At 44.7% G+C, this 24,785-nt stretch overlaps 1 protein-coding gene and 2 non-coding genes across 4 annotated transcripts in view; 2 read left to right on the top strand and 1 right to left on the bottom strand.

The window, feature by feature from the left end:
* Positions 1 to 22,820, bottom strand: part of PSMD11 (proteasome 26S subunit, non-ATPase 11) — a 46,687-nt gene extending 23,867 nt beyond the window's left edge. Inside the window, exons 1-5 of one of the 2 annotated variants that reach the window (XM_004608568.2) lie at positions 22,672 to 22,820; positions 20,405 to 20,506; positions 10,730 to 10,854; positions 605 to 676; positions 113 to 170 (exon numbers count right to left, since the gene is read on the bottom strand). In XM_004608568.2, the coding sequence (XP_004608625.1) occupies positions 113 to 170; positions 605 to 676; positions 10,730 to 10,854; positions 20,405 to 20,506; positions 22,672 to 22,762 (448 nt within the window). In that variant the 5' untranslated portion in view covers positions 22,763 to 22,820. The remainder of the gene's footprint in view (positions 1 to 112; positions 171 to 604; positions 677 to 10,729; positions 10,855 to 20,404; positions 20,507 to 22,671) is intronic. The other variant, XM_055130011.1, reaches the window with a different exon arrangement.
* On the top strand, positions 3,135 to 3,240 carry LOC129403872 (U6 spliceosomal RNA). The gene has a single exon (XR_008629530.1). It is a non-coding gene; the product is annotated as a U6 spliceosomal RNA (small nuclear RNA).
* Positions 22,821 to 23,142: 322 nt separating the features above from the next.
* Positions 23,143 to 23,215, top strand: TRNAK-CUU (transfer RNA lysine (anticodon CUU)). Its single transcript has one exon. It is a non-coding gene; the product is annotated as a tRNA-Lys (tRNA).
* The last annotated feature ends 1,570 nt before the right edge of the window (positions 23,216 to 24,785 follow it).

Here is a 24,785-nt window from a genome sequence, read left to right as displayed (position 1 = left end):
CATTAAGCCATTCTTAGAAATGGGCAAAACTTAATATGCAGTAAGAGCCAAGTTCAGAATATATTCATTTAACCAGCAACCATGACTTACTCATTTCTACCAGCTTACTTACCCAAATGCAATGCTTCCTGGTACCTCTTGGTATCAAAGTACAAAGACACCAGTCTTGCCTAGGAAAGAGAAAAGGCATTGACTGATGGAAGGGCGGGAGGGCGGGGGTTGTAGGGGAGGAGAGCCAAAGAAAGAAATCAAAGCTTGACAGTCACAGAACTGTGAGTGTGGAAGTCCTCATCATAGAATCAAATTCAGCCTACAGTGATCTAGTCTACAGTATTAGCTCCAATCATGGCCAGAGACAGATCATTAACTTTATCCATTAGCAGATAATTATTAACATACTGCTGATTACTCCTCTGAATCAAATACCAGCTCTGTCCCAAAATTTCAACCAGAGCAAGACTTCCATGAAGGAACTAAACTGTTCAATAACCTATGGGTACCTCGATAATACAAAACTACTAAAAACATGTTCACTCAGGATGTCACTTATATTCAGGAAACCTAATTCCTCAAGACCTGAAGTAATACTAATTTAGGTACATACCTCCAAAGCTTGGCGTAAGAAAGTTCTTTTCTCTGATTTGGCCCATTCAATGCATTCTAAACACAACTCGACCTGCACCAGAAAGAGACAATACAAGCAACATTATGTTCTCACATTCCTTCCATAAACCCTGCTTCCATTGCCAGGTATGACCCAAAATAAATAAAGGGCTGTAAGAGGTCTCATTTGATCCTCAGCACCACAAATTCCCCAGAGCAATGCCTGGAGTATTCCAATAACCAGGCAGGCATAGACCCAGGCACCACTGAGCCTCCCCCAAAACACCTTATTTTGGAAAACAGCTTTAATTTCTTCCTTATACAGTACTATTGTTGTCTATTTAGTAACTCAGGGAGACATGTCTTTTATTTTTTTTTTTTTGCTTTTTGGGTCACACCTGGCGATACACAAGGGTTACTCCTGGCTCTGCACTCAGGAATTACCCTTGGAGGTGCTCAGGGGACCATATGGGAAGCTGAGAATTGAACCTGGGCTGGCTGCATGCAAGGCAAATGCCCTACCTGCTGTGCTATCGCTCCAGCCCCAAAGGGACATGTCTTGAGCCATAGTATCTCAGTGTGAAATGGTTTTACCATAGTGAAGTATAACTTGGCTTTTTACACACAAAGTAGCTGTGCTTAAAATTGTATTCTTTTGCTTGATTTGTTTTTGTTTGGGGGCCATATCCAGTGGTGCTCATGGTTTACTCCTGTCTCTGTGCTCAGTGATGGTAAAGGAAGTAAGGCATTTTCCTTGCATATGGTTGACCCAGGTTCAAACCCCAGCACCCATATGGTCCCCGGGTCTGCCAAGTGTGTTCCCTGAGCATGGCTAAATGTGACCCAAAAAGCAAAAAATAAAATGAAATAAAATAAATAAAAATAAGTAATGGTAAAAGTTAATTAAAAGGTAACTAAAACTAGCTAACCCTTAATAGAGCTTTAAAATATTATGTAAAGGTGCTCTGAACTCCCAGGTCAATATAATCCAAGTAGTATAGTGCATGATTAGGCCACACCTAATTCACCCCTAGTTCTGCACTCAGAGGTCATTCCTGGTGGACTTGGGGGACCATATGGGGTGCCAGGGATAGAACCAAGTCAGCCGCGTGTAAGGCAAGAACCCCTACCCACTGTGCTATCTCTTCAGCCTCCAAAAGTAACTGTAAATATAACAGTAGTTTTTTGGGGGGGAGGAAAGGGAGGACTCCCAAATAGTGCTCAAAGGCAAAAGGGGGTTAGGGTTTACTCCTAGCTTTGTGCTCAGAAATCACTCCTGGTGGTGCTGGAAGGACCATTATATAATGAGAATCAAACTGGAGATGACTATATGCAAGGTAAGCAGCTTAACCTCTATACTATCTCTGCCTGCAATAGAATAATTTTTAAAGGAAAATCCAAAGCTCTCCAAGAGATGTTGTAAAGAGACATCCCAAACTCACAGGTCTTCTGTCTAAAGAGCCGATCTTCAATACAAGAACTATGCTACATTTTCTTTGTAGAAATCTCACTGCCAGTAAGAGATTCAGTAAAATCTTTACTACTGGAGCCCTCTGGTGGCTACTTAATCTCCAACTTTCAACTGACCTCAAAAAAAAAAAAATTCTACAAAAACTAAAATTAAGCCAATTTCAGGTGTTTTTGGTTATTTCTGAAAAGTCAAACTCACAGCAGACTAGAACTGAAAACACCTTGCTGAGAACCTTTAGCAATGAAAATATAAGTCTTTGCTCTCAAGTGTCTATTGACAGCGAACATGTTCACCAATTTTATTTTAATTAGTTTTTTCCCCTTTTTGGGTGAGACAGAGACACACCCAGCAGAATTCAGTGCTTACTCCTGGCTCTGCACTCAAGGATCACTCCTGGTAGTCCTGGGGTGTTACATATGTGATGACAGGTATCAAACCTAGGTCAGCTACATGCAAGGCAAGCACCCTACCTACTGTAATACTGCTCCAACCCATGAGAAATTTTCCAATCAATACAAAAACATATGTATAAGCTCCTGATTCAACTCTAGATTAGAACTTGGCCAATGTGATGTATATTCCTATTAATGAAACACTACATAATTTCACCTGCCTTCAATTATTTGAGAATCAGAAAAGTGACTCACCTAAGATCACGTATCAGCTGCTGGAACTAACTCTACCCTACCTCCAATGCTCTTTCTACCTCAACCCAGCCTTAACATACTGAACTTAGCAAAAAATTTCTCCTAAAGCAAAAACATTTTTATCAAGGAAAATAAAAATTTAATCAACTATGTATCTACTATCAGTAACAGAGTACACGATTTGCATTATCTAAGACTAATTGATAAATATATTTTTTTAAATAAAGCACTTTGGTCGTACAAAAAAATTTAAAGCCTACAACAGCTATTTTGTTTGCGAGTCTTTGTGCTTTGTTAATGATGACAATGACTGATAAAGAATATAGAATATGTAAGAGACCAGGGAGATGTCAGAGGCCAGCATTCAATCCCAGAGGCCAGCATTCAATCCCTGACACTGTACAGGGCCCTAACTGCTCACTTTGGCAGCACATATTCTAAAAATGGAATGATAGGGAGATTAGCATGGCCCCTGCACAAGAATGACGCATGTAAATTCATGATGTGTTCCAGATTTTAATGCTCCATATTAAAAAAAGAAGAAACAACAACATATAGTCATTCCCTTGAGTCCCAGTTGAAAATAGCCCATGAATGGTCAGGTGTAACTCTCCACCAACATCATAAGTAAAAACAAAACCAGAAAAAAAAAAAACAGAAAGAAATGGGGGCTGGAGCAATAGCACAGCGAGTAGGGTGTTTGCCTTGCACATGGCCAACCCGGGTTCGATTCCCAGCATCCCATATGGTCCCCTGAGCACCGCCATGGGTGATTTCTGAGTGCAGAGCCAGAAGTAACCCCTGTGCATCGCTGGGTGTGACCCAAAAAAAAAAAAAAACAGAAAGAAATGTATTAGAAGCAAATACTTTTGGAGAAAGCCCTTGCATATAAAATGTTGTGGCACATCTGCTGCCTGAGCCCATGTGTCCGCCCGCATCTCCCTTCTTGAGATGTGTACTCTCATAGTTTTGTGTCTAGTGCTAAGATGTGTGTAGAGCTCTCTGCACCCTTGAAGAAGCCCTCGTTCTGCCGAGCGCGTTACTCTTACTATTCTCTCTCCCACTTATCCCTTCCTCCTTCCCTCAAAAAAACCTCTAAATAAAATGTGTTACTTAAATAAATAAATAAATAAATAAAAGGTTGTAGCAAAAACTAGATACCTGGGGCTGAAGAGATAGTACAGCAGGTTGGCACTTGCCTTGCCAACAACAGCCAACCCAAATTCGATCCCTGGAACCCCATATAGTCTCCCGAGCCCTCCAGGATTGATTCCTTAGTGCAAAGCCAGAAGCAATCCTGAGCAACAGTGGGTGTGGCTCAAAAACAAATAAACAAACAAAAATAGATATTTGGGGCCAAAGTTAGTACAGAGATTAAGGTGCTTGCCTTGCATGCTGCTGATTCTGGTTAGATCCTCTGTCCTGCTTATGGTCCCCTAAGCATCCATCACCAGGATCCTGAGGACAGCCAAGTTTCACACAAACACTACCCCCCCCCCCCCGCCGCCAAAAAAAAGAAATTTTACTTGGGTGAGTGTCATACAACAGGACTAGAGTCACTCCTGGTGCAGTGTTCAAGTTACTACTTTTGATACTGTGGAACCATGTGGTTGAGGTATGGAACGAAGGGCTCCTACGAAGCATGTGTTCTAGTACTTTCAAACAAAACTCCTGGCTCAATTTACTCAAACCCCCTTCTCTGTTTAAATGCTATTTCAAACAAAATTTTCTTTTCCAAACGCTGCCCAAGGAGCCTGGTCACTCCTGTGACCCTTGGCGAACCCGACTGGGGGTTCAGTGATAAAGCCTGAGGAGACAGCACTGCTCCAACCCTGTAAGAAGCCTCCAGCACCACACCCCATGGTGCTCAGGGGTCTCCAGGGCTGCACCCAGTGATGCTCAGAAGGCCAGGGACCAGGGATCAAACCCAACCCTATCCAACCTGTAGGGTCCCTAACAAAAATTTCAACATAGGTTTCTTAAAATGTGCTTTGTGCTTTAGTTGCAAAGACTAAACCAAAAAAATGGCTTCCCAGGGCAACTCCCTAAGATTCCTGAAGGTTAAGCTTAATTCTGAAATTTCAGACCACTATTTAGAAAGGATCTAATTCAATGTTCTTTTTCCCCTACTTATCCCAACTCTTCCCCTACTTCCACTGGCAACTACCATCATTCCCACTCCTCCCATCACATTCCTTTACTCCCACATACATAAGCTCACTTCATAGCTGTTTTCTGGGTTGTTTTTGTTTTGGAGCCACACTTGGCTGTTCTCGGGAATTACTCCTGGCTCTGCATTCAGCAATCACTCCCTACAAAGCCTGGGAGTTCAAAGAGATGAAGAACTCAAAAAAAGTGAAATGTAAGCAAAGACTTGAATATATATATTTTTAAAAAATCCTATTATTGGGGGGTGGGAGGAATACTGGGTTCATTGGTGGAGAATGGACACTGGTGGAAGGATGGGCTCTCAAACATTGCATGAGGGAAAAACAAGCATGAAAATGTGTGAATCTGTAACTGTACCCTCACTGTGACTCACTAATTAAAAAATAAGTTTAAATAATAATAATTTTAAAAATCCTATTAGTGGGGCTGGAGCAATAGCACAGCGGGTAGGGCGTTTGCCTTGCACACAGCCGACCTGGGTTTGATTCCCAGCATCCCATATGGTCCCCTGAGCACTGCCAGGGGTAACTCCTGAGTGCAGAGCTAGGAGTAACCCCTGTGCATTGCCGGGTGTGACTCAAAAAAACCAAAAAATCCTATTAGTATAAGGCTGAGAACAACAAAGATAACATGAAAATGTCCCGTAAACATAAAAGCTTATGGGGAAAGGGCCAGTTATTACTGCTGCAAAGAAACAAAGGATGGACTGGAGCGATGGTCCAGCAGGTAGGGTGTTTGCCTTGCACTTGGCCAACCCGGGTTAAATCCCCAGCATCCCAAGCACCGCCAGGAGTAATTCCTGAGTGCAGACCAGGAGGAACCCCTGAGCATCGCTGGGTGTGACCCAAAAAGGGAGGAAGGTGGGAAGGGAGGGAGGGAGGGACGGAGGGAGGGAGGGAAGGAAGGAAGGAAGGAAGGAAGGAAGGAAGGAAGGAAGGAAGGAAGGAAGGAAGGAAGGAAGGAAGGAAGGAAGGAAGGAAGGAAGGAAGGAAGGAAGGAAGGAAGGAAGGAAGGAAGGAAGGAAGGAAGGAAGGAAGGAAGGAAGGAAGGAAGGAAGGAAGGAAGGAGCGAGCCCGGAGAGACAGTACAACAAGTAGGGTGCTTCCTTTGCAGCAAGAGGCCCAGATTAAATTCTGGCACTACATATAGTTCCCTGAATCCTACCAGGAGTAAATCCCTGAGCACTGCCCTATCCCCACCCCCAAAAAGAGACAGACGGTGAACCTGAATAACAGAATTTAGTAAGTGATTGGATGCTGAGGTTTGCTATGTTCAGTTTGAGGTATAATATGGAAGAGTTTAGATGAGTTGTAATTTCTCCCAAAATTAGCTAATTACTTTAATTCACAAATACTATTAAAAGAAGACATGGATGAAGACATCAGCTCTTGGGTGACTAGAGATGTAGCAGAGCACCTGGCCTTACAGACACACAGCCATTGAGTTTGACCCAAGCACAGCCCATATGCTGAGTTACACCCAGGCACAGCCCATATGCTGAGTTACAATCCAAGCAACACAACAGAAGTGTGCATGCAGCAACGAAATAACCAAGCACCACACGGAAAAAAGCAATCCCCACCCAAGCAGTACTGCGTGTCTACCAGTGAGCACGACAACCAGAAGTATATCAAAGCAAAAATGTGATTCCCGGTAAGTACTGAAATCAATTATGCACAAGTATCTCAACCAAGTGAGCCAATCCAAATGGGGCTGGAACAACAGTACAGCAGTAGGGCGCTTGCCTTGCACATGGCCAACATCCCATATGGTCTCCCGTGCACCACCAGGAGTGATTCCTGAGTGCAAAGTCAGGAGTGAAACCCTGAGCATTGTGGGTTGTGGCCCAAAAAAGCTGCAAAAAAAAAAAAAAAGAAGAAGACCATCACAGCAATAATAAAAGCGAGGGAAAGAAGTAGTGCAGGGTGAAATTTTTGTAAGAAGATAAAACTACCAATCATGCGAGAGAGAGAGAGAGAGAGAGAGAGAGAGAGAGAGAGAGAGAGAGAGAGAGAGAGAGAGAGAGAGAGAGAGAGAGAGAGAGAGAGAGAGAGAGAGAGAGAGAGAGAGAGAGAGAGAGAGAGAGAGAGAGAGAGAAGAACGCTAACTTGGGTTTGACACCCAGCATCTTATATGGTCCCCTGAACCCACTAGGAGATATCCCTGAGCACAGAGCCAGAAGTGACTGGCTGGGACCCAAACACCCTCCTTCACAAAAAAGGTGATTGTACAGGGGCTGGAATTGTAGCTCAATGGAAGAGCACTTGCCTTGCATGTGTGAGATCCTAGGTTGGGTCCCCAGCACCAATAAATAAATAAATAAATAAATAAATAAATAAATAAATAAATAAATAAATAAATGATATGAGCAATGTACAACAGTAAAATAAAAAGGGAGGGCCTAACCAGACAGACCCACATGTAGAAGCAAATCCAACTACCAACTACAGAACACTTAAAATCATGATCTGGTTAGACTTCCTAAAAGGAGAAAAACTGGTTGTTCATAAAATAAATGCTGTTCTGGGGCTGGAGGAATAGCACAGCGGGTAGGGCGTTTGCCTTGCACGCGGCCGACCCAGGTTCGAATCCCAGCATCCCATATGGTCCTCTGAGCACTGCCAGGGGTGATTCCTGAGTGCAGAGCCAGAAGTAACCCCTGTGCATCGCCAGGTGTGACCCAAAAAGAAGAAAAAATAAAATAAAATAAAATAAAATAAAATAAAATAAAATAAATAAATAAATGCCGTTCTACCCACCAAGTCAGTTCTATGGGAAGAGACAAATTCCAGAGACCTCAGAGTACCAAGAAGTGACTTACAGAATTAATTGTTTATAAAGACCTAGATAAAGGCCAGAGAGATAGTTCAATTAATTTCAATACACTTTCTTATGCAGCAAGCTTGGGTTCAATCCCCATCACCCTATATCCCGAGAGCACTACCAGAAGCAACCCCAAGTATCAAGGAAGGGAAAGCCCCTAAGAACTGCTGGCTGAGGCCCCAAACCTGTCCCCTCTTCACCCTTCCCCCAAAAAAATAGTTCCAGGTAGTATTTACTAGTTTATCTCAATTAGCATTTATTATTCAGGTCTCTAAATATTTTTGTTCATTTGGAGCCATACCCAGCAAGGAGGGCTGGGGGTGGAGGGAGGAGCCACTATTGCTGGCTCTGTGAATGGGGGTTCTCCCAAAGGTGCTCCTTGGGGAGGTAGAGGGATGGGGGACTAAACCCAGGTCTGCATACATGCTAAACTGTGTTGAACCCTTTGAACTCTCATTCCAGCCCTGGACCCCACGTCAGGCCAATCTAAGGTTGCCATGTCAAACATAAGCACTGCACTGTAGCACTGTTGTCCTGCTGTTCATTGATTTGCTTGAGCAGGCACCAGTAACGGCTCCATTGTGAGACTTGTTGTTACTATTTCTTGGCATATCGAATACGCCACAGGTAGCTTTGCCAGGCTCTACCGTACGAGCGGGATACTCTCGGTAGCTTGCCAGGCTCTCCGAGAGGGACGGAGGAATCGGACCTGGGTTCGAAACAAAGTACAATTTTTTTAATAAGTTAGGTAAGACAACCATAAAAGAAAATTATTTTAGGGGAGCCAAAGAGATAGTATAGAACATAGGGCTCTTGCCTTGAATTCAACTGATTTAGATTCGATTCCTGGCACCACATATGGTCCCCCAAGCATTACCAGGAGTGATTCCTGAGGATCAAACCAAGAGTAATACCTGAGCACTGTAGCAGTCCCAAAAATCATTTCTTCAGGGCCAAAAACATAGCTCAGTGGTGTATCACATGCTTCACATGTATTGATGCCATAAATCTGAGGCTCAGTCAAAACAACAACAAAAAAACACATTTTCCTTTAAACTGCTCACAAATTGGGGCTGGAGCAATAGCACAGCGGGTAGGGTGTTTGCCTTGCACACAGCCAACTCGGGTTCAATTCCTAGCATCCCATATGGTCCCTTGAGGAGTAATTCCTGAGTGCAGAGCCAGGAATAACACCTGTGTATCGCCTGGTGTGACCCCCAAAAAAATTGTTCACAAAGAGCCAGATAGTACAGCAGGTAGGAGAACCACCAGGTATGCCCCTGATCCCCTCCCCCACACAAAAAAATTGCTCACAAAAAGAATTTCACTGCTTTGGTTTTGAAAGCAGTCATCTAAGGCCAGAGAGTCAGTACAGAGATTAAGATTCTTGCCTTGCACACAGTTTACCCTAATTTAGTCCCCAGCACTAAATATGGTCCCCAAAGCACCACTAGGGTTGATCCCCGAGCAACAAATCAGGAGATATCCCTGAGCACTTCCAAAAATAAAAGAAAAACAGGCATCTAAGTGTCTAAACAGGCGAGACCACTAATACAACAGGTGGGTTGCTCATCTTGCACACAGCCAACCCAGTTTCAATCCCAGGACCTGATACGGCCCCTAAGCACTGTAATAAGTGATCCCTGAGAGTGGAGCCAGAAGTAAACCCTGAGTACAGTCCTATGTGGTGTATCACAAAAAAAAAAGAAAAAAAGACCAACCTATGGAATAAGAGTTGTCTCTGTAGGCCTACCACTATCTCTACCCTTGCATAGCTCGTGTTTCTTCTTCCTTGTTCCCTTAGGTCCTCATCCTGCTCTTAAAAACCCTCTCCCAGTCTAATAATAGTAATAATAATAATAATATTATCTATTTTATATATATCAAAGACTTGTGCAAAACAATATTTAAAACAAAGGGGGGGGGCGGAGATATAGTGGGTAGGGTGCTTGCCTTGCATACAAACAACTCAGGTTGGATCCCAGGCATTCCATATTGTCCCTAAGCACCAACACTACTGATTCCTGAGTGCAGAGCCAGGTATAACCCCTAAGCATTGCTGGGTGTGGCCCCAAAACAAGGAAACAACAACTGAAACATTATTATGCTGAAATCTGCCAGATACTGGGAGTTTACTCCTCTGTGCTTAGGGTAGTGCTCAGCAGACCATAAGCAGTAGCAAGAATTTAACTGGGATCTGTCATGTGTAAAGCAAGCACCTTAACCCCAGAACTCTCTCTCCAATCCAGAATGGTTCTTAACTTTGGTAATATCACATGCTTAACTGCAAAAGTACAGTTATCTTAGAAAAAATGGGAAGTGGTTCATTGATTCTGGTAAACCACTCTTTTAATATTAGACCTCCGATTCTAGTCTGTGCTTGCAAAAGACATTTACCTTGTATGCAAGATACAAATGGATGGGACAGGTGAGAGAGTTCACCAAGTAGGGCATGTGCCTTATAAATGGCAGACCCAGGTTCTATTCCTGGAATCAACTATGGTCCCCATAACATCACCAGCAGTGTGATCCCTGAACACAAAGCTAAAAGTAAGCCCCCGAGCACCAATGGGTATGCTCTTCCCCCCAAAAAAGACCCTACACAAATGGCTGAGTGCTCATCCTACACAAAAGGTATACACACAGTGCAAAATAAGCCAAGAAAAGATGCCACAGACTTAATTATACTCAGAAGGAGCTTTGTAATACAGGATGAAAGGTACCATAGACACAGAAAACATTACAAAGCTGCAGCAATATAACACCTCAGAGACAAGAATCAGTCTGTGACCCTGATGTAATGAGGATTCCAGGGACCACTGACAATCTCCACTTACAAAGCAAAGCTTGGAACAGACCCAAAGTATCAAATGCCCTGTAACAAAGAAACTGACATGTTCCAGTCCTGAGCTGTCTTATCCTCCAAGCTGTGGCTTCCACACTAAACACCAAAGTGCAGAAAAGTACTTCTCTCCCTGAAGCAGACTCTTTCCAATTTGTCATATAAGTAGCTTACCTCCTGCCCTGTAGCTGCTTCCATATCAAGAAACAGATCAAGAAGAGATCTGACCAAACGAGCTGCTTTAGCCTTGCTGATGGAATTCAAGAAGGGTCTCACATACTTCAGAAGTCCTCCAAGCTCTGTGTGAGAGGCAATGCAGACAAGGAAAAATAAATATCCATATTAGGGATAAAAATACTCACTGAAAAATGATCCAAGATCATAAAAACATTCATGCCACTGGAATCACTCGACATGAAACAGCAGGAAATTAAAGCATTCCTAGCAGGTAATAGAATAGCAAATACGTTATATATACCACCAATGGATTCATATCCCCACCATAAGAGTGTGGAAAAGGCTCTTGGCTCTCTGACTCACATATCCACCTTAATAAAAGACACACATCAAGCTACTCATACTTTGAGAGAAAAGTTTCAAGAATCATGAAATATGCTGTGTTTGCCCACTTTGGACAACATAACTTCCCACAACCAACAAATATCAGGCTATAAACATTAAAAAAAATTTCCTCTAGTCAATACTCCAGCAAATAGAGCACTTGCCTTGCACTGGACAACCTAGGTTTGATCCACAGCATCCCATATGGTCCCCCAAGCCTCACCAGGAGTAATCCCTGAGCACAGAGCCAGGAGTAATCCCTGAGCACTACCAGTTATGGTTCAAAAACAAACAAAATAAATAAATAAAATAGTTTTTCAGTTCTAGATTCCCTCTTTTTTTCCCCTCCCAAAATACTTAACTCTATCCAGTATAATTAGCATTTTAGCATTTTCACTTCCTTGAACCTCTGAAACTTCACACATAAAAGTTACAGTACTGAGGCTGGAGCACTAGCACAGCGGGTAGGGTATTTGCCTTTCGTGAGGCCAACCTAGGTTTGATTCCCAGCATCCCATATGATCCCCGGAGCACCACCAGGAATTAAAAAAAAAGTTACAATACTGAGGCTGTAAAAGTAGCTATAGTACAATGGCTAGGGCACTTGCCTTGCATGCACCTCATATGGTCCCACAAGCACCACCAGGAGTGATCCCTAGAACAGACCCAGGAGTAAGCCCTGAGTATCATTTCATATGGTCAGGAAAAAAAAAAAAAGTTCTGGTAGTTTCCCTTTAAAGCTCTTCTGTACCCTTTTAAAATTTTTATTTTGCATCATCTATCTTAAACTATAACCACAGGGGCCAGTGAAACAGTACAGCATGGAGAGCATCATGTTAAGTGAAATGAGCCAGAAAGAGAGGAACAGACATAGAAAGACTGCATTCATTTGTGAAATATAAAGAAACAGAATGGGAGACTTACACCCAAGAATAGTAGAGATGAATACCAGGAGGATTGCTCCACGGCTTGGAAGCCGGCCTCACATGCAGGGGGAAATGGCAGCTCAAATAGAGAAGGGAACACCAAGTATGGGGTGCTTGGGCCCGCTCAGGATGGGAGATGCGTGCTAAAAGTAGACTACAGACCGAATGATGGCAATTCAACACTTCTATTGCAACCCACAACACCCATAAAGAGAGACAGCAAAAGGAAATGCCCTGTCACAGAGGCGGGGTGGGGTATAGGGGATGGGGTGGGCAATGGTGAAGGAATGAGTACTCGATCGCTGTATAACTGAAATGTAAGCATAAAAGTTCGTAAGTCTGTAACTGTACTCCACGCTGATTCATTTAAAAAATGTAAAAAATGTATTAAAATTAAGATAAATATTTAGAACCCGCGGGGGGGGGGGATAAATAGTACAGCACAGCATGCAGGATACTTGCCTTGCATGCAGTCAAATCAGGTTGGATCCCCTACACCCCATATGGTCCCCAAAGTCCCACAAGTAGTGCAAAGCTAAGTGTGGCCCAAAAGCCAAAAATAAATCTATTAAGATTTACTTTATTACCAGCCTTTTTTGTATTATCCAGTAATATTCTTACAGAATCACTATATAAAAACTTCATTCAGGGCCAAACTGGATAGTACAATGGGTAGGGCATTTGCCTTGGACATAGCCAACGCAGGTTCAATCCCAGCACCCTGAGCTCACCAGAAGTGATCCCTGAGTGCAAAACCAGGAGTAAGCACTGAGCACCACCAGGTATGGCCCCAAAATCAAAACAAACAAAAAATACACCTCTTAATTCAGGGCCAGAGTTCAGCGAAATCACTTGCCTTCTATGCAGCAGACCCAGGGTGGTTCCCCAGCACCCCTATGTTCTCCCCAGCACAGCTAGTGATCCCTGGACAGAGAAGTAGGAGAATGCTCTGAGCACTGTCAAGTGTGGTCCAAAATAAAAAACCAAAAATTGTTTCCCATTCTGCCACCATTTACCTCTACATGATCTATATACTCCTGCTTTCATGATTCATTCATGCTGCATTTCCGTGTGGAATTTCTCTCCATGCTCTCAATAAATGTAAATACAAAATATTCTTTTAGATCCAATTACAGTCCTATGAAATCTTTCAATGCTACCTCCAAGCTGTACTGACTTCTGCCCTCAAATCACTTTACAGTCATGTAAATTTTAATTATCTGATAGAATCACAGTGTAATGCTGAGGCCAGAGTGATAGTACAACAGGTAGAGCACTTGCCTTGTACATGGCCGACCCAGCTTCAATCCTTGGAACCCCAGATGATACCCTGAGCACTGCCAGGAGTGATTCCTGAGTGTAGCACCAGAAGTAATCACTGAGCATCACAGGGTATGGCCCCAAATAAACAAAAAAGCCTTCTCTATTTCAACACATCTTCTAAAGTTCTGGTTTCTAGATTCGTTATCTATTTTTTCTCTTATCATTTTATTTGACCTACTCTGAGCTTAGGAAGAAAATAATGCTCAAGGTAGTGCTGACCAGTAAATATGAGATTTAGTTCTCTTAATCTGACTACACGTAACACAAGATAGTATGCTTTGCTTTTTCTAATAGCACTCTTTGGTCAGATATTAAGGTTTTTTTTTTTTTTTTACACACACAAGTAATTCCCCTTTAGTTGGGCTTACTGCAGGCTCTGTACTCAGCTATCACTCCTGGTGAGGCTTGGGAAAACATATGGGGTACAAGGGATTGAACCTGGGTTGGCCACTTGCAAGGGAAGCACCCTACCCACTATTATCTCTATTATTATCTATTATCTCTGCCCCAGCTTCCTTTGTTTTGATAAATACTTTTAAGGGTCTAACTTTATCCTACTGTCACTGTCATCCCGTTGCTCACAGATTTGCTCGAGCGGGCACCAGTAACATCTCCATTGTGAGACTTGTTACTGTTTTTGGCATATCGAATACACCATGGGTAGCTTGCCAGGCTCTGCCATGCAGGCAAGATACTTGGTAGCTTGCCGGGCTCTCCTTACCACAACCAAATTCAACTTTGCTGGCTTTGGCAAAAACTTTCGTAATTGTGTCCTCTATTGTACTTATTACTGCACTAATCTTCTAAAAAATATGCACATTTGGGGCCGGAGCGATAGCACAGCGGGTAGGGCGTTTGCCTTGCACACGGCCGACCCGGGTTCAATCCCCGGCATCCCATATGGTCCCCCAAGCACCGCCAGAAGTGGTTCCTGAGTGCAAAGCCAGGAGTAACCCCTGAGCATCACTGGGTGTGACCCAAAAAGCAAAAAAAAAAAAAGCACATTTACTGAAAGGACTTTAGTCATAATGTCAGATGTGTTGAACAGAGCAAGGGCAGATTCCTGTGACACGATGCTAGGCATCCCTCCTGGATGAGAAATGATCTATTTGCTGTTAGAGAAGCACAATCCATATCTAACAATAATGCCATGGCAAATGTTCAAATACTCCAATTACGTCAGAAATAAAATGAAATTATTCTTCTAGCCCAAAACATTTTCTAAGAGGTTCCATAAAGAAAACAAGTGAACATTTTTGGGTTTGTGGACTAACTGGGCTCAGTGGCAGGTACCTAACTCTGCCATAGCAATGTAAAAATCTGTCAGAGACAACATGAAAACAAGTGAATGTGGCTTTATTTTATAAACCATCACTTACAAGAACAGAAGGCAGGGAATGGAGAGGCAGTACAAAGGTAGGGTGCTTGTCGCGCACCGGCCAAGCCAGGTTCAATCCCTGGCACCACATATGGTCTTCTGAGCACTGCCAGAAGTGACCCCTAAGTGGAGAGCCAGGAGTTACCCCTGAGCATGATGGAACCTTGCAAATCTATGAGTCTTACAAATGTAACTAAAGAGATATGAGTTTAGAATAATCTGTTCAGAAACCCACTCTTTAGGTGCCAGAGGAATTTTCAATATAGCAGGTAAGGTGCTTGCCTTGCACATGTCCAACACAGATTTGATTCCTCGGCATCTCACCCCATATAGTTCCCAGAGCACTGCCAGGAGTGATCCCTAAGTGCAGAGCCAGGAGTATGCCCTAAATACCACTGGGTATGGCTCAAAAACAAATTTTTTTAAAAGGGGGGGAGAATAATATCCATTTACCAAACAATGTCTTTAAGAACTTTTCTTAAAGACAAGGGAGAGGAGAATAATATCCATTTACCAAACAATGCCTTTAAGAACTTTTCTATTGATTAACAATTTATAGTATCTAAATCAGTTGTTTTCATCTGATTTTTAAAAAAATGGAGCAACAGGGGCCACAGAGATAATACAACAGGTAGGGTGCTTGCCTTGCACAGGACCTGTGTTCCATCTCCCCCTCTGCCTCACCTCTTCACACCAAATATGTTCTCATGAGTTCTGCCAGAAGTGATCTCTGAGCACAGAGCCAGATCCCAGAGCACTGCCAAGTGTGATCCAAAAACCCAAAAACTGGTGGTGCATTGTTTGCCTATCCTGAGTATCAAGGCATATTTTGTTACTTTTTTTGTTATAACTTGTCCACCTTCCATTATTTTTCTCAGAATTATTGTGGCTCTATAAATTATTATCTGCTAAAACTACTCTTAGAATATTAAGAGTAATTACCATAGTCTAGTTGAATTTATCTAAGGAACTCTCTGCTCTTTCTTCTCTCACCTACGTTGACTTTAATTCTCTTTCCTGACGTTATTTCTATCTTTTTCAGTTTGAATATCATTTTCCTTCCTGGAAAAGGCAGAAATGAAACATGAGCTAAGCAGTCTGCCTTTCTCTCTAGCACCTGGTGGTATTACAGTATTTCCTTCAAGGACTGAATGTTGTCTTTTTACTCTAACAAAAACAAAAGACCATTCAGCTGCCACACTTCTCAGAAGAATTAATTACATTTTTTTTTATCTTAGTCTACTACTGTTTTGGGGTTTTGTTTATATTTAGTTATCTTCTCTATTTCCATCTATACACAAAATAATGTTCCTTTTAATTTCCATTAAATAATACTGTCTTACTCCTCCTCTCACTAGAATTACTTCCAAATTATATAATGAAAACTTGATTTTCAGAACCTCACAGAACTCAACATAATTCTTTTAAGTGTCTCAATATTAGGGTTTGAAAACAGTAGCTCCTGAATCTAAGCATCCAATGATGCTCAGCACTGCTTTCAATCAATATTATCCACCAGACATCTTATTCACTAAATCCCAATGACCACCATCGGTCAGGGACCATCTTTTTGAGGAGAGAAAGGAGGAGTTTCCTAACCAGTGCGTAGGGAGCCCAGCACCGCTTCCAGGGACCCGGGTCAGCAGTTCAGTGCCAGTTCGGTGCCAGGGCTTGAGGATGCAGTACTGCTCAGGCGCAGCAGAAGCAGGGGTCCACCAACAGTGCTCATGAACCTCCAAGGTCACAACTGGTAGTGCCAGGAAGGCCATGTGGTATCAGAGATTTAACTAGTGGTCAGACATATGCCCTGCACTAAATCCCCAAACTTTAGTAGGGACTTGCTACTAGTTTACAGTAATAAATGAACAATAAATAAATGAACAAAATCGAAGGTTAAGGAAACAAAAATATTTTCTATTCTCAGGAACCTAACATCCAAAGAAACAACAAAACCTATCAAAAACAGGTTTATAAAAAAGTAAGCCTAAAGACTAGCTTACATTTCTATTTTATTTTTTGTTTGTTTTTTTGTTTTGGGGGGCTATACCAGGCTACATGAGCTAAGTACATTCAGGAATTACTCTTGGCTCTGCACTCAGGAATTACTGCTGGGGATCAAACTCAGGTCGGCCGCATGCAAGGCAAACACCCTACTAGCTCTCCAACCCAGTTTTTTTTTTGTTTTTTGGTTTTTGGTTTTTTTTGCTTTTTTGGGTCACACCCGGCGATGCACGGGGTTACTCCTGGCTCTGCACTCAGGAATTAACTCCTGGCGATGCTCAGGGGACCATATGGGATGCTGGAAATCGAACCGGGTCTGCTATGTGCAAGGCAAACGCCCTACCCGCTGTGCTATCGCTCCAGCACCCCCCCTCCCAGTTTCTGTTTTCTATATAAACTCATCAAACTCTCAGAGAACAGTAATAAAACTGGAAAAGTTTCTGAATATCTGCCAAGTTCCAACAGGTTAGTAAGTATATACTTCTAACTGTTGACTAGAAGGTAAGGATAAAAACAAAGGTGATGGGCTGGAGCGATAGCACAGCGGGTAGGGCGTTTGCCTTGCACGCGGCCGACCCAGGTTCTAATCCCAGCATCCCATATGGTCCCCTGAGCACCGCCAGGGGTAATTCCTGAGTGAAGAGCCAGGAGTAACCCCTGTGCATTGCCGGGTGTGACCCAAAAACCAAAAAAAAAAAAAAAAAAAACAAAGGTGATAGGGCCAGAACAATAAGTAAGGCCTTACACACAACCAATTCAAATTTGATTCCCAGTACCCCACATGATCCCCCAAACCCTGGCAGTGATCCCTGAGCACCACCCAGTATAGCCCCCCACCACCCTCAAGAAAAAAAAAAATCAACTTCAGTGATACCAAAGCGTAAAACAGGAATTTTAAACAAATTAATGTTTTTGAGTAATTTTTCTGAGATAATACTATACTACATGCTGTTTTTAATTACACATACAAGAAAAATTTAGATATCTGATAGAAAAGTTCTGAATCATTATTTGGTTCTCTTAAGTTTCTAGAAATTTGCCTTATTACCTTTTGAATAAATTTTCAAAACTATTCTACAACTTCTAGGTTCACAGTAATTGAAAGCGTAGAGGCCAGAGCAATAGTAGAGCTGATAGAGTACTTGCCTCTCACATGGCGGACCCAAGTTCAATCCCTGACACCCCATGCAGTCCCCCGAGCCTGCCAGCAGTGACCCCTGAACACAGAACCAGGAGTAAACCCAAACAGGATGTGGCAGAAAAAAAACCCTAAAAATTAAATAAATTAATTCAAAGAGAAATCCATAATAATATAACAAACTCAGTCTAACGTTTAAAAAAAAAGAAAAAGAAAAAGAGAATACCAACTCCCACTTAGACTCCACAAGTGGATAACTATGGAAAACAGTATCCATCATGCCATGAATTCTGAAGTAGATATCCATGGGTTCAAATCCTAGGTATACTACGTACCAGCTGAGTGCCGTTGGGTAATTTATTCATCTTTGCTAAGTTTCCTGAAGTGCAAAACTTGATAATAGTATCTATCCTATCAAGTTGTTTTGGGGGCTGGATATATAGTACAGCAGGGTAGGTGCTTGCCTTGCACACACTAACCCAGGGGTTTAATCTGGGTTTAATCTTTTATGATCCTCACAAACCCTGCCAAAGAATGATTCCTGAGTAAAGCCAGGAGTAAGACCTGAGCACCGCCAGGTATGGTACCCCCTAAAAGGAAACTAAAAAAAAATTGTGCATAACACAATCAACAGTTATGGGCCAGGGGGACTAGAGTGAGAGTGCAATGGGGAGGGCATTTGCCTTGCATGTGGCCAACCCGGATGCACATGGCCAACTTGGATTCTATTCCCCAGAATCCCATATGATGTCCCAAACACTGCCAGGAGTAGCTCCTGAGTGCAGAACCAGGAGTAACCCTTGAGCATCACTGGGCATGACCCAAAAGGGGAAAGGGGAAAAAAAAATACTTATGAGCCAGGGAGATAACTCAAAGGGTTGGAGCGTATGCTTTGCATATGGAAGCAACCCAGAACATGAACATGGTCCCCTTAGCACACCCAATGGTGTCCTCCAGAACTGAGTCAGAAGTAACTTAAAATAACAAAACAAAATAGTAACAAGTCTGTAGCTAGCACTGAAAAACAGGTATAGTTTTTCTAATCACAGGCTTTTTCTTTTCTTTTTTTTTTTTTTGAGGGGGGAGCAGCCACACCTTCAGGGCTTACTCCTGGCTCTGTGCTCTGGGGTCACGTTAGGCAGGGCATGGGGGAAAACCATATGTAGTGCCAGGAATTGAACCTGGGTTGACCACATGCAAAGCAAGTGCCCTGTCCACTGTACTCTCTCTGGGCCCTAATTATAGGTATTTTAATATGACATCTTGGGCCATAGAGAACAGCAGGTAAAAATGTTAGCCTTGAAAACAGTCAACCCCGGTTTGATCCAAGAGTAATCCCTGTATGTATAGTCCAGAAGCAAGTTCTCAGCACCCAAGCCCTACAATAAAATATACAACCTATATAAACATATGTCCCAAGTTCATACATCTTTTGCTCAATTTCCTATTAATTAGCCTAAAAATAAGTCACTATAGGGGCCGGAGCGATAGCACAGCGGGTAGGGCGTTTGCCTTGCACGCGGCCGACCTGGGTTCGATCCCCGGCATCCCATATGGTCCCCCAAGCACTGCCAGGAGCAATTCCTGAGTGCAAAGCCAGGAGTAACCCCTGAGCATCTCTTGGTGTGACCCAAAAAGCAAAAAAAAAAAAAAAAAAAAAAGTCACTATAAACTAGGAAAGCTTAATTCTCAAAGTTCACAAAGTGTAGCTTACTTAAACCCATCATTCTCTTAAATAACAGCATAAGGTCTGGTAAAATAATTCACGAGGTTACTTAACAGAAATTTAAAATCCACACTAATCAGAAAAGTTCTAAATTCACTTTAAAATTGGCAAAAATCATCCATTTTGGGCTTAAGCATTTTTCTCAAAGTATGATTATCACTTTACTGGCCAAAGGTCCTTCCTGATAAGCACGATTCTCTCATGCCAAGGACTGCCCATCTTCAGACTTTCATCTTAGCAAAGAAAGTCAATGATTCAATTACTAGAATGTTTGGGGAATGACATGCACAAAGTTCTAGGTACCAACAGCGAAATCCTGGAAATATTTCCATTTCATGTCTTACTCATTCCATATATGGGGAAAAAAGGACAAGTCACTTCCCTGGATACAAATACCTAGTCATTTTCAAGTCAGGCTTACAATCACAATCTACCTTACGTACATCACTGCTGCGTAGTGAAGACCTCCTGCCTGTATTTAACAGAATATTCAAACTAGAAGGAAGTAGCTCTATATTCACCAACAGGAGAAAACTCTGCCACAAAATAACTGAGATTAAAGGAACATAACTTCATGCTGAAATATCCAAAACTTGGGGTTGGGATATAGCTCCATGGTAGGGCACTTACATGGTTGAAATCCTGGGCTTAATTCCTGGCATAGTCCAAACAAAACAAAAAACTTAAAGCTCAGTAAACTCAGCAGGCTGGAAATAAAACTGAATTTTATCACCAAGAAACAGGAGAATCAAAATTTCACCTAGCATTTCAGGCAAATGAGGAAACAATCACATACCTGCAGCTTGTCCAGTCTTCGCCAGGAGAGACCCCAGTTCCAGGATGCTCTGCTCTTTGACCTGCACTGCCTCCTCATCATTCTCCTGAATGTCACGTTTCACTGGGGGGAGAAATGTAAACCCTCTTAAAACTCTGGCAGAAAATAAAGAGGACATTTTCCCTCAAAAGACCAACTTCAATTTCAAGCTAAAACATAGTCAAAGACAACTTCCAGAGAGCTTAAATCTAAAACCGGTAAAGTAAAATGATTGTTAGACAAGTCCTATGTAAATCACTGAGATTTTGCCCACTGACTGTAAATGTGCCTTTTCATTTTATCAATTAGAATTTCCCTTACCTATGTACACTGAAATTCTTGTTGCAGTCACCGGATTAAAGCAACACTGTATACATACATATATATATTATATATGTATATGTTCTTCACAATTGTGCTTTTAAATCTTCCACGCTAAGCACTAATTTATGCAAAAATAACAAATATGGGGTCAAAGAGTACAACAGGTAGGGTGCTTGCCTTGCACACAGTCGACCCAGGTTTAATCCCCAGCACCCCATGTGCTCCCCCAAGCTTTCCACCAGTGACCCCTGAGCACAGAGCAAGAATAATGCCTGAGATCAGGCAGGTGTGGCCCTCCCCATCGCCCCTCAAAAAAAAAAAAAAGAAAAAGAAAAAGAAACAAGCCTGAGTATACACCATCAGCCACAAACTAAAAACCAAACAAAAAAGTTACTGACTGCAAAGTCAACCCTCAGTGAATCTTAAGTCTGGAAAGTCTGAGCTACGGGTGTGCTGGACTACGAGCTTCACAAAGCCAACCGGTCACAGCGCCACTCAGTCTCACTAAGGATTGCCACTTTTTCAGGAATCCGGGACCTGCTAAAAGAACTTTGTGCTCTTTCCCACTTTCCACTGTTTAAAACTATTCTACCATATTTAAACAATGACTATCCTCCCCAAGTCTGCAGTGATAACTTCTGTGTGCATGACTAGTTCTGACTTCTCTAACAAAGCATCATGACTTGACAAAAACCAAGATTTTGATACTCCATGATGGAGTCGAGAAAAGTAAAGCTGTCAACCATCATGACTCAAGCTCGTTCTAACAGCGGAGGGAACTTTCCCCTAGCACTGGAAGAATGCAAGAGAGCTCTGGTTCGTTGTAATGTGTATCAAAATCTCCACTTTTTACATATGCCTAGACAGATACTAGGCATGCACACCCGCGCACACACACGCGCGCACACACACACGCGCACACACACGCGCGCACACACACGCACACACACACGCACACACACACAAAATCCATGCCTCGCACATTAACTCTCCCAGTGATCAGGATGTACCCCAAAAACAGGAAAAAGAAAAAACAAAAGTCACGGAGGTTAACTTCGCACTGTGACTGAGAGGTCACTGGCTCTGGAACTTGAACTGTCCAAGCCCGAAGCATTAACTTCAAAACCAAACCGCCTTTCGGAGGTCAGGTAGCACCCACATGCCCCTCGGCCGGGACCCCCCGGAGATGCCGCGTCGGGGCTCCGGTGCGGGCCCGTGGGGAGGAACCAAACTTCAGGGACGGGTCACCGTCCGAGCCCCGGTCCCGGCGGCCCCCCGCGCGCGGGCGCCCGCGCCCTACTTGTTGATCCGCCCGGCACCCCGGCAAAGTGCACGGAGCGGCAGCCCGGCGGGACGCGCGCGGGGCAGCGCCCGCACTCAACTCTCCGGGACGCGGGAGCCAAGCGCCCCTCGTCGGCACGGCGGCCACCCCGCGGAGCCGCCGGGGCGCCCGGCCGCGCTTCCCCGCGCCGCGCCCGCGTCCCCCCGCGGCGTATCCACACGCGCTCCCGGGCGGCCCCCCGGCTCGGCCCCGGCGGCCCCCGCCCGCCCGCCCGCCGGGCCGGCGCGTCTCGCCGCGGCGCCGGGACGCCTGAGCGGCAGGGAGGGAAACTCCGGCCGGGAGACGAGCCCGGCCCGGGCTGCGCCCCTAAGCAACCGCGTCCCGAGCGGGGCTGCGCGCGGGCCCCCCGCGCCGCGGCCGGGGAGCGCGGCGCCGTGAGTCAGCAGCCGTCCGGCGGGCGGCGCGGGGGGCCCGGGCCGCTGCCCCGAGCGGCGGGCGGCCTGTGTGCCCCCGGCCCGGCCCCCCTCACACACAGTGAGTCAGCAGCCGCGGAGCCGGCTAGCCCGGCCGCGCAGCGCCGCCGCCCACCCGCACGGGCGCGGCCGGGCCGCCGGGGCCGCGGAGGGGGCGCGGCGGCCGTTACCGATGGAGTGCAGGATGTCGATGGAGGCCTCCCGGTCGGTGCTGAGGAGGGACTGCGCTCTCTGGAACTCCACCACCGCCGCCGCCGCCATCTTACCGCTCTCACACTGCGCCCGGCCGCGGCCTCCGACGCCGGAAACACACTCCCGGAAGGCCCGCCCTCGCGTCCCGCCTTCGCCCGGGGCCCCACCTCCTCCGAGTCTGAAGCACCACGGGAGTTGTAGTCCCGCCGCCCCGCGGGGCCGCACTTGGGGCGTCCCGTTGCCCCGGGGGCGGCGAGCTCTCCAGCTCCACCCAGCGACTGGCGCGCGAACGACGTACGAGGCCGCGCCCAGAATTTGGCGCCAAGGCTAGTCAGTCCCCGCCCACCCCAGTAGAAACTCTGCAGCCTTTTTTTTTTTTTTTTTTGAGTGCCGGCGATTCGGGGAAAGAGTCTCTGTAACTTTCATGGGGATCGGCTGAGTCATCAACTGCCCGGCTAGCTCAGTCGGTAGAGCATGAGACTCTTAATCTCAGGGTCGTGGGTTCGAGCCCCACGTTGGGCGTGAGTTTTGTCTACTTCGCAAGCGATTTCGTAAAGGCAAAAAAGCTCTTTTGGGCCCCTGTTAGTTAGTGTACCGCGTAGAGAGTGAGGAGCTTGTCCTAAAGTCCGATCCGCGGCCGGCACTGAGTGTGGTCTCCCGAACCCAGATCTCACACCCACTTCCAGGTGTGGACCGAAACGAAGGCATTCATTCATTCATTCGGTACAACTAACTACGCGGTGTCCAAGAACAAAATGTGTTCAGGGGGTCAAGTAACTAACCCTTGGGAGACACACGCACCCACACTCTCAACTACACTCCTACTGAATCCCAGCCAGCCTGTGATGAAAACAATGTCAGACAAAGCTGGTCTATTTATTCTGAAAGGAAAATATCTTCGCCCACGTCACTCAATAAATCCATTTTCCGAAAGCGAGCGGGTAGGGGAGAGTCGCGCAAAAATTTTAACAGCTACTGGAATTCCCTGGCTTAAAAAAAAGGCAATGACATCAATTTTTCTTTCCAGCATTTCTAGTTCCTTCAAGTAAAATCGGATATCTGAAAGTCTGTCCAGGGGAAAGGAAAAAGACATTCGGTATGAACAATTGTGTTGAGCTTAAAGAAGGTGCTCAAGATGTATAGCAATTCTCAATATAAGGAAGAGCTTTCTGGGCCCGCGAGGGCAGGGTGCTTGCCTTGAGTGGGGTTGGATTCCCAGCATCCGTGTGGTAGCCCCCCCCCCAGAAGTAACCCAGACACTCCTAGTGGTCTCAGGTGACCATCTGGGGATTGAACTTGGTCGGCTGTGAGCAAGGCAAGTGTCCTGCCTGCTGCACGATCACTCGGATCCCTGGTTTTTTGTTATATTGTGTCCACCTTTGAAGGATCAAACACAGCAAAGGGAGTGCCTCTCTGTAGTATCTCTCTGTTCCTTCCTGTTCACTTTTACGCTCCCACAACAGAGCGAGGGAGATGGTCCAAAGGCTGAAGTGTGGGGCTGGAGCAATAGCACAGCGGGCAAGGTGCTTGCCTTGCACGCAGCCTACTGGGATTTGATTCCCAACATCCCATATGGTCCCCCAAGCACCGCCAGGAGTAATTCCTGAGCGCAGAGCCAGGAGTAAGCCCTGAGCATCGCTGCGTGTGACCCAAAAGCAAGCCAAAAAAAAAAAAGGCTTGAAGTGTCTGTGCAGGAACCCCAGGCTAGATCCCTCCAGCACCACATGGTCTGCAAGCACTGCTTCATTGTGTACCCCACCTCACCCTGCCCCAAAAACCCTCTAACCGGGGCTGGAGTGATAGCACAGTGGGTAGGGTGTTTGCCTTGCACGCGGCTGACCTGGGTTCAAATCCCAGCATCCCATATGGTCCCCTGAGCACTGCCAGGAGTAATTCCTGAGTGCAGAGCCAGGAGTAACCCCTGTGCATCGCCGGGTGTGACCCAAAAAGCAAAAAAAAACAAAAAAAACAAAAAACTCTCTAACCACTTTTACTAAATTCTTTAGAGAAATCACTGATAGCTCTTCTTCAGAAGATGAAGCTACTTATGGCATGTTTTTGTATCTCAAATTCTATAGTTAAAATTCTAAAT

Source organism: Sorex araneus, chromosome 3, assembly GCF_027595985.1.
Source record: "Sorex araneus isolate mSorAra2 chromosome 3, mSorAra2.pri, whole genome shotgun sequence".
Taxonomy (NCBI): domain Eukaryota; kingdom Metazoa; phylum Chordata; class Mammalia; order Eulipotyphla; family Soricidae; genus Sorex; species Sorex araneus.
Note: the sequence above shows the minus strand (reverse complement) of the source record. Positions and strands in the feature narration are given on the sequence as shown.